At 44.3% G+C, this 12,658-nt stretch overlaps 1 protein-coding gene across 1 annotated transcript in view; it reads right to left on the bottom strand.

The window, feature by feature from the left end:
- Window positions 1–12,658, bottom strand: part of FER1L6 (fer-1 like family member 6) — a 129,855-nt gene that overhangs the window by 106,408 nt on the left and 10,789 nt on the right. Inside the window, exons 5-10 of the mRNA XM_052651744.1 lie at window positions 10,219–10,281; window positions 8,298–8,376; window positions 6,562–6,718; window positions 5,801–5,987; window positions 4,381–4,573; window positions 313–665 (exon numbers count right to left, since the gene is read on the bottom strand). Of these exons, the coding sequence (XP_052507704.1) occupies window positions 313–665; window positions 4,381–4,573; window positions 5,801–5,987; window positions 6,562–6,718; window positions 8,298–8,376; window positions 10,219–10,281 (1,032 nt within the window). The remainder of the gene's footprint in view (window positions 1–312; window positions 666–4,380; window positions 4,574–5,800; window positions 5,988–6,561; window positions 6,719–8,297; window positions 8,377–10,218; window positions 10,282–12,658) is intronic.

Here is a 12,658-nt window from a genome sequence, read left to right on the forward strand (position 1 = left end):
AGGCCCCAGACAGAGTTCAGTCCGTCACCCGGCCACCCACTCCCAACAGCTCCTCCAGCGTGCTCTAATTTTATTTTACTTTGGTGTCCATGGGAATCTGTGTTTGGGGGGGATGCAGACGGAATGCAACATGAGCAGATGGCTATGATGTGAGCAGGAAAAGGCAGAGGATCAGCCCCGAAATACAGGGCTGAGCCAACACACATTTTGCAGGGGGCGCAACACCTCTGTCGGTCTCTGGGGGCCCATGGCAGATGCTGTCTCTGCCCTGGGCTCAGGGCACAGTCTCAGTGGAAGAGCGCTCAGACCTACCTCTGGGGGCACGTCAAAAGGCTCCACCTCGGCCTCTGTTGAGTTGGTTTTGTCTGAAGCCTGCTGGGCTTTGCCATCATCAGCTTTGTCACCCTTGTCTTTACTCGCGCCTTTGGAAGATTTGGCATCTTTGTCCTTCGGAGACAACTTGAGCTCCTTGAGCGCCTTGGAGAATTTAGACTCCTGTGCCCCTCCCGAGAGGATCTCCACAGCAATCTCCACCAAGATCCTGCCCCGGAATGACACGCCTTCTCCGAAGCCTTCATTCAGTTCCTGGTAGTCATCCATCAGACTGTGGTTCCTGGGTGAGCCATACAGGTTAATCCAGGCAGGTCCAAACGTGGGCAGGAAGCCTAGAAAGAGCCCAAGCTTTAGTTGCCAGGTTATGCTTTCAAGCTGGTTACTGCTTGATGAGAGTTGTACACATTTGTTTAGAAATGTATAAAGAAAAGACAAGAGAACATATTTACAGATATCCCATCATGGGGAGTTCCTTGGTGCCTTAGTGGTTAGGATTCTGGACTCCAGCTGCACTGGGTTTCTCTTCCAGTTCCTTCTGCCTCCAAGCTCCTTTCCAATGCCATATGCTCTCTCCTCTGCCCAGAACCCTCCTCTCTCTGCCTGATTCCTCTCCATGCCACAGCAGCCTGGCCCAGGTTCAATCCCTGGTTGGGAAACTGAGATCCTGCAAGCCATGAGGCTCGGTCAAAAAACAAAACAAAACAGAACATCCCGGACTTCCCTGGTGATACAGTGGATAGGAATCCACCTTGCAATGCAGGGGGCACTGGTTCGATCCCTGGCCTGGGAAGATTCCACATGCCACAGAACAGCTAAGCCCGTGCACCACCGCTATTGAGCCCGTGCGCTACAGCTACTGAAGACAACGTGCCTACAGCCTGTGCTCAGTGACAAGAGAAGCCACTGCGATGAGAAGGCCATGCACTGCAACTACAGAATAGCCCCTGCTCTCCCAAACGAGAGAAAAGCCCGCGCGCGGTAACCAAAATTAGAATAAAATTAAAGAAAGAAAGAACATGCCATCACAATTGGCATTCTGCTATGTTTCTTTCTAGTCTTTCTTCCATGCATATGTTTAGGCTTGTCCATAATTTCAGCAAGACTATGCTGACATGCATTTTCATTCATCAAACTTTTATGGACTCCTAACATGTGCCAGGCATCATTTTAGAGACGAAACGTAAAGCCCAGTGGAGATTAAATCAGGTACAAACATGAAACAAGTATTCACATTACAAATGCTGTGAAGGAGCTATATCTTGTGCTGCAAGGACGAAGAGCAGGCTGCTGTGGCATGGAGAGGAATCAGGCAGAGAGAGGAGGGTTCTGGGCAGAGGAGAGAGCATATGGCGTTGGAAAGGAGCTTGGAGGCGGAAGGAACTGGAAGAGAAAGCCAGTGTGGCTGGAGTCCAGAGAGGGAGTGGGTGAGAAGAGTGTGGAGAGGCGAGTGGGTCTGTCTTTATCCTAGAGATTATGGACTATTCTAGAGGAGTTTGAGGAAAGACGTGACCTACCCAGATGCGTGTTTTTAAATTCACTCTGATTGCTATGTGAAGGGTTATAAGAATGGACGTGAGTGCACTGGTTCGAGGACTCCTTCATCATTAAAATTCAAGACATGGATAGCTTGGACCAGGGTGATGGTAGTGGAGATGGAGAGAAGTAAATGTTCTGAAGTGTGCTCTAAACGTAGAACTGAAAAGACCTGGTGATCTTAACTTACTCTTAGCATAAGTTGCTTCCTTTCTTGATCCATAGCATCTGGGAAAATGTAAGTGTCTGTGCAAACATCTCTTTGGCAACCAAATGTTCCTTTTGTTTTCTTTTCTGCAGCATGTAAGATCTTCATTCCTGGACCAGGGATTGAACCTGGGACCCCTGCAGCGGAAGCTCAGAGTCTTAATCACTGGACCGCCAGGGAAATCCCTAGAATGTTCCATTTTGACTGGCAGTACAGGATGGTGGCCCTGAGCTTGACTTCCTGGGTTCAGATCTCAAGTCTCAGCTCTGCCAATTTCAAGCTGTGTGACCTTGGAGAAGTCTTTTAACTTTCTGATGCCTCAGTATCCTCAACTGTAAAATGGGGCTTCCCTGGTGGCTCAGAGGTTAAAGCATCTGCCTGCAATGCAGGAGACCTGGGTTCGATCCCTGGGTCGGGAAGATCCCCTGGAGGAGGGCATGGCAACCCACTCTAGTATTCTTGCCTGGAGAATCCCATGGACAGAGGAGCCTGGTGGGCTACAGTCCACGGGGTCGCAAAGAGTCGGACACGACTGAGCGAGCGATTTAACTTAATAGTACCTATCCCAGGATTATCTCTTGGGATAATCTAATCTATCAGGATTAAAAGAGATAATATTAAGTGCTTCACTGAAGTCTTTAGGAAATGCTCTAAAATATTAGCTGTTACTCTTAATAAGTGCATGTGTGCTAAATCTCTTCAGTCATGTCCAACTTTTTGTGGCCCTATGGACTATAGCCCTCCAGGCTCCTCTGTCCAAGGGATTTTCCAGGCAAGAACACTGGAGTGGGTTGCCAAAACCTCCTCCAGGAGATCTTCCTGACCTTGGAATCAATATGTATCATAATTTGCTTAACAGTTCTTGTTGATGAAAAGTTGCCATATGCTTTATTGTTATCAATAATTTTAATACCTGAAAGCTTCCTCTCTCCATCCCCTCACCCACTGCCCCACTTTTCCATGGACTAGATTCTATCCTGCCTTTGAATAAATTCTAAGAAGTAGTGATATTGTGTTAAAAGAGGTAGAAAGATTCTACAACCCATGATATCTACTTTTTACTATTGCTATACATCTTCCCGAACCCAACCAAGTGATTCCGAAAAGTTGTGCGTAAAACATTTTTATGTCTTGTTGAGAAATCCTATAGATGGGCAGAATGTGCTTTCTACATAAAGCAATCTAGGGCAAACATTTCCACAACATGGAAAGTTAAAAGGTATATATTTATTAAGGCCTTTCTATGATGACACTCTTGTGCAGGGCACAAAAATGTGTAAAACTTGTTCTCTGCATAAGCCAAGCCTTTTACAGTATAATGTGTGTACACACACATATACACAAATACATACATTAATTAACACAAATTTGTAGTGCAGAGAGAGATTCTCTTGAGATTTAAATAAAGGTAAGGTGGGTTGGGATATTTAGAGAATTATCAGCTATTAATTTAGATTTTGCTAATAGAGTAAGTCCCCTACATATGAACATGTAAGTTGCAAGCTTTCAAAAAGTTGCAAATGTGTGCCAACCCTTGTATGCCAGCTGTTGTACTGTACTACTGTACTTTTCAAGGCACTGTACTGTAAGATTAAAAATGTTTTATTTTTTTGTGCTTTTTTTAATGTATGTATGAGGTGTATAAAAAGTATTATCAACCTATTATAGTACAGTACTGTATAGTTGATTGTGTTAGCTGGGTACTCAGGCTAACTTTTTGGACTCACCAACAAATTGGACTTATGAACACACACTTGGAATGGAACTCATTTGTATGTAGGGGAATTACTGTGAAGAGCTTTATCCAGGATGAAAACTCTTTGGACTGACTCAGTGAATTAGCTGGGACTCTCCATTCTTGCCCTGGCTCTCTGCAGTCAGCTCATGCTCTTGAATTTCCAGTAGTTGAGGGAACCATTTTTTTTTTTTGAACCATTTAAACACAGTAAAACCATTCTAAGCTTGTGAGCCATACATAGATACATGTAGTTCAGATGTGGTCCATGGACCACAGTTTGCCAACCTCTGGTCCAATCTAATCTTCATTTTCTAGTTAGGAAGCATAAAGCCCAGAGAAAGGGAGCGACTTCCTCAAGAACACACAGCAGTGTTCCTGGAAGACCTGGGACAGGGAACAAGGCTCATGGTTCCTAGAGTCTGGCTCTGTCCACTACCCTAAACCAACCAAGTCACAGACCATGCAGAGATGGAAAGTGCCTAACACATCGCCTCCTCCTCTGATGAGGAGGAGCTCTAAATGAACCATTTCGAGACCCTACCTTGAAGTCAGACATGTGAGGCCTTACCTTTATCTCCATCCTGTTCATTGGAGATTTTCTTCAAGTCAATGAAGTGGGTTGCCAGCACTATATCATTCATGCTGCCTTCATCCCACACCTGGATTTTTACCCTCCGACACAACGGAGGGAACATTTCCTTGAAGACCACCTGTTCATGCCACACAGGATCGGCACAGTTCTTCTGCACCGTGGTTCGCCCCTAAACACAAAGCCAGGAGGCTGTGAACCACTGAAGGAAATGAAAGAGGCCTTGACCAACTAAAGAAAACTCCTCACACCAGCTGGAAGTATAAAGTAAGTTGCCAAATTAATGAACCTGTTTCCACAAGGCACCCTTGAAAATCAGTTACATCCCATGAATATAACCAGTGTCCTGCTCTGTGCCAGACACCGTGCTGGGCATCTGGGACAAAAGGAGGGTTGTCACAGGTCCTCCCCCAGAAAGTTCTCATCATCACACTGGGTTGAGGTGAAACTGACACCTGTGTTATGAAGGCGTTCCATGCATTTCCGGGAAGACAGCAGATACAATTAGACCCTGAGTTCGTGTCTTATAAAAGTAGGACCGGGGATTTCCCTAGTGGTCCAGTGGCTAAGACTCCATGCTCCTGATGCAGGGAATCAGGGTTCGATCCCCGGTCAGGGAACTAGATCCCACATGCTGCAACTGAAAGACCCTGTGTGCCACAATGAAGATGAAAGATCTCACGTGCCTCAATGAAGACCCAGCATGACCAAATAAAGAAATATCTTTTAAACTTAAGACCTGGTACAAATCCCTTCCCCAGTCTAGACCTCAGTTTCCTCATCATACAATGGAGGTGATATCCTATATGGGGGTTATATACGTCCTATATTTGCCAATGGGACCCAAGACAAGAGTAGTCCAAGGTTCACCCTCCCAAAGGGAGGAGCTGGGTAGAGACACATGTGTTAGCCGAAGCTTCTGAGTCCAACTAATCAGGATTAAGCTCTGACCATGTGCCCAGGCCCTGACACTTCCAGTGGCTCTTGAGCAGGGAACAGCTGGACACAAGGATGTCCAGGCTTACATACGATAAGGACAAGCTGGATAGATTGTGGAGCAGATTGAAAGGGAGGTGGTAATTCTCTGAGACTGGGGAATGGCTAATAGCTCAGAGAAGTAGACAGAGGTGAGGAAGGAGGCCTGCCTGCCTGGGTCCTGAATGGTGGTTCCCCCCGCCAGTTTTTCTCCATGAACCTTCCAGGAAGGTGAAGGTGAGAGGAAGTAGGTGACTCTCCTCTACTTTCCCGCTACATGCAAGGCCTTTTGGCGACAAGCTTTCTCTCCCCAGGCATGTCTTGATTTCGATTTTAATGTAATGTTCTTTACCCAGCAATGTCCTGGGGTAAAGAGCAGAATTCCGGCCCCAGGTCTGCCAGGATTGGAACAACGGACACTCACCATCTGCCCAGCAAAGGAGACCTCCACAAAGGGATCCACGAGGTCCTTACTGTCACCCACAAATGCTTTGGTGACATTCGCCATGATGCTGGAGTTCACCTTGGGCAGCCCTTCGGCTTTGTAGAGTCTCACGTAGAACCTGGCCCAGGGCCTCTCTGACGGAAACCCTTGAGGGATCAAGAGGTTCCTTGTGGGGGACAAAAATGAAACATAAAACAGCTGTTTCACTTGAACAAATAGAAAGAAAAGGTAGAGGCAATTTGGAGGCAAGAAAGGAGCAACCTGATACAGGAGAAAAGATCAGGCTGCATCGCTAAAATGAGTTTTCTTCCTGGTGTGAATGACAGTGCAGGGTATGAAGAGAATGAGCGCAGTAAACCCATTCAGGTCCCAGAATTACAGAATAAGCACTTAAAAGAGGTGCATTAAATCTTTCCATGTCGTAAGTCGGTGGCTGAAATTATTTTCCCTTCAAAGAAAAATCAGCTCAATTCAGATCCATAGGATAAGCTTGGGAATAGCTTATCTATTGTGGGTTAATATAGAAAGACAGGCTGTTCTTGTTCTAGAAGCTGCCCTCCCAAAGCATAGTGGTGCCTTTGGTAGGACACCTCATGGCACCCCTGACAGAGCAGAGTCTCGGGGGGACAGCCTCTTTAACTTGGCAACCCTCAGGAACCCGTGAGGAAAGGGAGAGGGGAAAGACACGGAAATGGGGACACGTCATTTCTCTTGCGTGGTCCTCCGCGGGCCTGTCTCACTTTTCTATTTGCTCCTCGGCATCGGAGGTTTTGGCGTTGGGCTTTAAGACATCTCCTTTTCCAGTCACGCTGATGTCACACTTCAGGTACCCCTTCGTGCCAGTCCTGATGTCGCCAGGATCCGTGAGCAGGGCCCACTTGTCACAGAACTGATGACCTGCAAGACATCCCGACAGCTCAGATACCCTGCACGGGTGCACCCAGGTGCTCCACCCCCTTCTCCTCCAACACAAACCTCCCCACCTCCGCTCCCCAGGAGGGGCTCGCTCATCACAGCTGATTCCACGTCTCATGCTGCCCATCTCTCCTCCTGCCCCTCCTCTCCTCTCTCCCCAACCACTTCTCTGTCTTTATCCCCAACCTGCCACAGGGATTTGGGAAGCCCTTAACCAAGTGGAAAATGCCTGGACTAGAGTCTAGCTTTGACCGGAGAGAAGGACATGAATGCAGTGTAGAAGCCATGCCTGAGGGACTACCCTGGGGGCCCAGTGGTTAAGACTCTGTGCTTTCACTGCAGGGACCACTGGTTGGAAAACCAGGATCCCATATGCTGCACGGTGTAGCCAAGAGAGAAGCCACACAATTTCACAGGCCACAAATGCACTCATGGATCTTTTTGCTTGGCCTACACAGTGAGCCCAAACTTCAAAAGCTCTCACAAAATCTAGACTTTAAGCTTATCTTAAAAAAAAAAAACCTGTTAGATCCGGCAATACATAGTCCACATTGCCACACGGTGGCAGGTAGGAAAGGAGCTGAGTAGATGCTATTCCTTCCATACGCATTACGTGCCCCCGCCTCCACTTCCCCCAGCCTCCCTCATTTCCCACTGCCTTAAACCAGTCCACTGCACTCAGTGATGCCCACTGCCTGGCCCCCTGGGGTCATGTGAGTTGGAATCACTGCTGAAGAGAAAGAACCTTTGATTATAAGATCTATGTTTGCTGTTGGTTTGTTACTGATTAACTCTGACCTTGGACAATCTGCTTAGCGCCTCTGAAAAATCAGGGATAATAGTAATAATTATTGCAAACCCATGTGTGACTTATCATAGTCATTGTTTTGTGCTAGGTCCCATGAAGTGCTTATACACATATGCTTCTGTGTATATTCACTTACATATATATTACTTAATCCTCCAACGACTCTATGGAGGAGGTGCTATCATAACCCAATTTTTACAAATAAAGAAACTGTAGCACAGAGAAGTCAAGTTATTAACCCAAGGTTGCACAGCTAAGAAAGAGCAGAGCAGAATTTGAAGCCAGGCAAACCTGGCCCCAGAGTCCACATTCTTAACTTCCACACTTCCTTCCCGTATCTCACAGCAATAAATTGGACAGACTTTGGGAAAATATTTTTAAAAACTGCTCAGAAGTATCTCTGGGTTGGGAAGATCCCCTGGAGGAGGGCATGGCAACCCACTCCAGTATTCTTGCCTGGAGAATCTCCACGGACAGAGGAGCCTGGCAGGCGACAGTCTATGGGGTTGCAAAGAGTCAGACATGACTGAGCGACTAAGCACACAGCATATGGACATACAAGACAGCTTTATCATTAGATTGAAAACTTGGAGGAAGAGATCCAAGAGTTATACACAGTTATACCACTTTGCTTAACTGATGCTCAATATATTGAATGAAAGGATAAGTGGATAAAGGGATAAATGAATTGACTCCTAGGTGTCAGAAGAAGAGAAGAAGAGCAAGAGAGACTGGGAGGCAATACTTTCTCACCAGGTTGGTTGTACACGGTCCCCAGGTCCACTTTGAAAGAGCCAATCAGTACACTTCCTATCAGCTTGTGGTGAAAGACCTGGGAGAGATGGAGCAGTGAGTCTGGCAACGTTAGATATTTCTTTGAGGCTAAATCTGTGTAAAGGGCTCATGACAAGTCCATCAAAGAGGATTCTAGGCCTTGAACCTTGTCTGGCCTTCACTCTTATCTGGGCACACTGACATTTGGTTATGGAACCTCAGGGATGGCTGTAAGCATGGCCAAAGAATCACAGCTGTATCTCACCCTCTAGCGGGATTTTAGCTAACTGTCCTTTGAGGGACATCCATCAAATCTCACCACCTAAAAGGTGTTTGTTTTTCGTTTGTTTATAGCCAAAATGAACTCTAGAGTAGCCCAATATTCAAACCTATCTCTGCGTTTAGAAACTCTACCCAATTTTTTTTTTTTGGCTTTGTCATGGGGTCTTAGCTGTGGCATGCAGGATCTTTCTTGCACCCTGAGGGATCTTCCATTTGTAGCACATGGGCTCTGTAGTTGTGGCACCTAGGCTCAGTAATTGCAGCACTCAGACTTAGTAGCTCCACAGCATATGGGATCTTAGTTCCCTGACCAGGCTTCAAACCCATGTCCCCTGTATTGCAAGGTAGATTCTTAACCACTGGGCCACCAGGGAAGTCCCAATTCTATCCATCTTTAAATGCCTAGAGCAAACGCTGCCTCCTTCAAGCAGCCCTCCCCGATCCTTCACAACTGAACATGTTCCCTTTCTCTCCTAAACTCCCACAATGCTTTGCTCACAACTTTCCCACCTCTACTGTCTTGAGAAGTTTTGGACATGTACAGTAGGCGGCACAAAAGAGGCTGTCATCCTCAATATTTTGTCTGATAAGTCAGTAGACTGCTGGCTGTTTACAGCAGAACATTTTTCATTCTAAGTGCAATTAAGATAAAAAAAGTTCTACAGGAAGCTGGCAGAGCTGGGCCTGAGTCCAGAAGCCATAAAACTCCTGAAGAATCAGGACTAGTTTAAACTTCAACCCAGAAAAGAGAAAACTGAAAGTGTGGATGAAGGGCAATAGTAACTCAGGTGTCTACCACTCTTGAAAATACTGCCATCTAAAAGCAGGTATAGAATCCCTTTGCAGTTCTCAAGCTGCAGGAAGAGAGATTTAAGCTTACTGTAAGGATAATTTTTATAACAGAACTCTCCAGCAATGGAATGGGCCTCTCTAGAAGTAGTGACCTCCCCATCACTGGATATAATCAAGTAGTGCCCAAGAACCCCATGTCATATGTCATGGAAGTGGTGGAGAAGGATTTCTGTACTGGCTGGAAGTTGGACTACATGGCCTCTGAGCTTCCTTCTAACCATAAAATTCTATGAGATCCCTGATTCAAGGACAGTTTTCTACCTTCTTCTTCCAAGTTAGAGAAACAGAGATAGGCAATACCAGCTTTGATCCTCTGCTAAAAATCCACTTGACCCACAGAAAGTCATGACCCTTCTCTATGATGCTGCATAAAACCTAGCTATTAACTGTTCCTCTGAACTCTAGACAGTCCCCTCAGAGCCTGCAATAAAGCTGATCCCACAAACAGGTGGTTGTCTGAGTGATGCAATGAGACAATATCTGGGCAATGTCCCAGGTCCCAAAATATCTTCTCACCACCTGTCAGCATGCCTGAAATTCACATGTGAAGAATGTTTGGCACCTCGTGACTTCTCATTCTTCAAGAGTCACATTCTTCAAGTACCCCCAAGCAAGATTCCATTATTACCTAAATCTTCATGCAGAACTTATGTATAATATAATATAATATAGATTGAATGGGTGAAGAAGATAAGCAAGGAAGTCTTCAAGACTTCCCAAAGCCTAGAATCTCTTCCACCTCCATCACCACCAATGATATACTTACTGAGATTTTGATGATCTTGTCAAAAAGATGTAATTGGGGCCCAGTGAAGTCGAAGACAAAGTACTGTAAAACATAAAGTTCATTCTGCATGTAAGAACTTTCATGTAAGAACTCTATTCTTCAATACTTCTAGTTCTGCATTGTTCTAATGAATTGCTGCAAGGTTCCCAATGGCATAACTCTATCATCAATGAATTGACTTATTTAATTTGTTTGATTTGTTTTCACTGAAACCTGTTTAATTTGTTTTCTTTTTTTTTTCAAATAGGAAAAAAAAACACCAATTACATCTTTTCACAACCTATATGTAAGCTTTCCTCTAAAATGGACATGAGAATTGGAATTATTGGATCATAGCTTGTGTGCATGTAAATTTTTAGTAGCTAGCATAATTTTTTTCCCAAAGGAGCTAAAGCATTTTACATTCCCACTGGCAGCATATGAAAATAGCCATTTCTCCATTCCCTTGCTAACCCTTGAATTGTCTGTTTTCTTATATATTCATTTTTATTGCTTATATATAATGATGACTGAAAATATATCTCATTGTGGTTTTAATTTAGAGTAAACTTGATTAAAATTTCATTTTCTTGGGATTTTTCAGCTTCAAACATCCTTGTAAAATTCCCAAGACTGACCAGGAAAATAATAAAAAGAAATTACGGGGAAGGAAGATTTCTAATTTGAAAAAAGTGATTGAATTTTAGAGTTGAAGAAAATATATAGACTAGTCTCCATATTCTACATATAAAGATTGAAGATGAAAAAATTTAAAAGACACGCCTGGAGTCATACAGCTAGTTATTGCTGAACCAGGGACCAAAGTTGAGTTCTCCTAAAGTTATCATAAAAGGAATTCAAGCACTAGATGTTTCACCATCGGAATTTTGTCAAGTTCCCAAAGTGAGGTAGGATGTTCCTCATGTAGAAAGCTGGAGTAGTGCTTTGTTACAGACTGTGTGTTTTAAGGAAAGAAGGTGGTAGCCGAGTCAGAACTAGAAAGTTTTTTCATGGATTGTTTGGTATTTGAGCTGCAAGACGGGGAAATGACACAAAGACCTTAGAGATGAACAGGACAGCAGTGGGGAAGGGAGAAGTGATCACTAACAGCTCGCTTTTAAAGGCAGAACAGAAAAGCCAAACATGGAAGAAAAACCAAAGACGTCATCATATACTAGAATAAGAAACCTTCAAAATGGCAGTCCTGCAATATCAATGAAAAGCTATATTGAAGTTATATTATGTTCAGTGTCTCCTGTTTAAGAGGACAGGAAGCTATGTATAACATTTCAGGAAATTTTTCACATATATGTTCAAACTTTTGAAGAGTTTTGGTGTTCAGAAAATCTTTTCTGCAAAACTCATTTACATGAAGTTCTTCATTCTCTGGTATATGAGATGCTGTGGGTTCCTTTGGACCAGTAAATTAGTTCTAACATTTATTGCCTTCCACCGAGTTTCACATGTTTCAGACTCAACTGTCTCACATAGGGTCCCTGGACCTCTGAAGCCACACACGTTTTTCTAGCTGGGAAAGATTCCCCAGCCTATACTAACTGATTCCTTCAACATCTGATGAACTTTAGGCTCGAAAATTAGAGTCCAAATCTGTAACAAAGATTTTTAATTCAACTTTTATGTTTTCACTTGATTTCCCAAAGATTATGTTTAGCCCAATGCAATGTCACTTAGATGCAGGACTTGTTTGCATATGTAGCTCAGTCAGTAAAGAATCTGCCTGCAGTGCAGGAGATCTGGGTTCGATCCCTGGGTTGGGAAGATCCCCTGGAGAAGGAAATGGCAACCCACTCCAGCATCCTTGCCTGGAAAATCTCATGGACACAGGAGCCTGGTGGGCTGCAGTCCATGGGGTCGCAAAGAGTCAGGCACGACTGAGCGACTAACACTAACACTAACACTCATTAACAAATCTGTAGAGCTTTGCAGCTTTAAAGCACTTCCACACGTGTTATTTCATATCGCATTCACACAGAAAGATGTTATGGAGGTGGAGAGAAGAACAGGAAGAACACTGCCACTTTAACTCATGGTAAAAGGCGCTAAGGCAGGAATGATAAAGAGGAAAGGAGTTAGCAGCTCAAATGTTCTGGAGGTGGGGAGTAAAACAGGAAGGAGACTCTGCCACTTTAACTAACAGTTAAAAGCCCTAAGGCAGGAGTGATAAAGAGGAAAGGAGTTAGTCAATAGCTCAAATGGGATTTGGGAAATTTCTGTTGATTTTATTATGCATACTCCCCCTGACTTCCTTTTCAATTTCCACTCTCATTAAAAAATTAATTAAGAGTTGACTGCACTTTTTAACAGTTCATGGTGTTGACGTGTCTGGGAGGAACAAGCACTCTTGCACACAGTTGGAATGTAAATCATTACCTCTTTGGAGGGCAATGTGGTGATATCAAATTTTAAATGCTTATACTCT

Source organism: Budorcas taxicolor, chromosome 14 (assembly GCF_023091745.1).
Source record: "Budorcas taxicolor isolate Tak-1 chromosome 14, Takin1.1, whole genome shotgun sequence".
NCBI lineage: Eukaryota > Metazoa > Chordata > Mammalia > Artiodactyla > Bovidae > Budorcas > Budorcas taxicolor.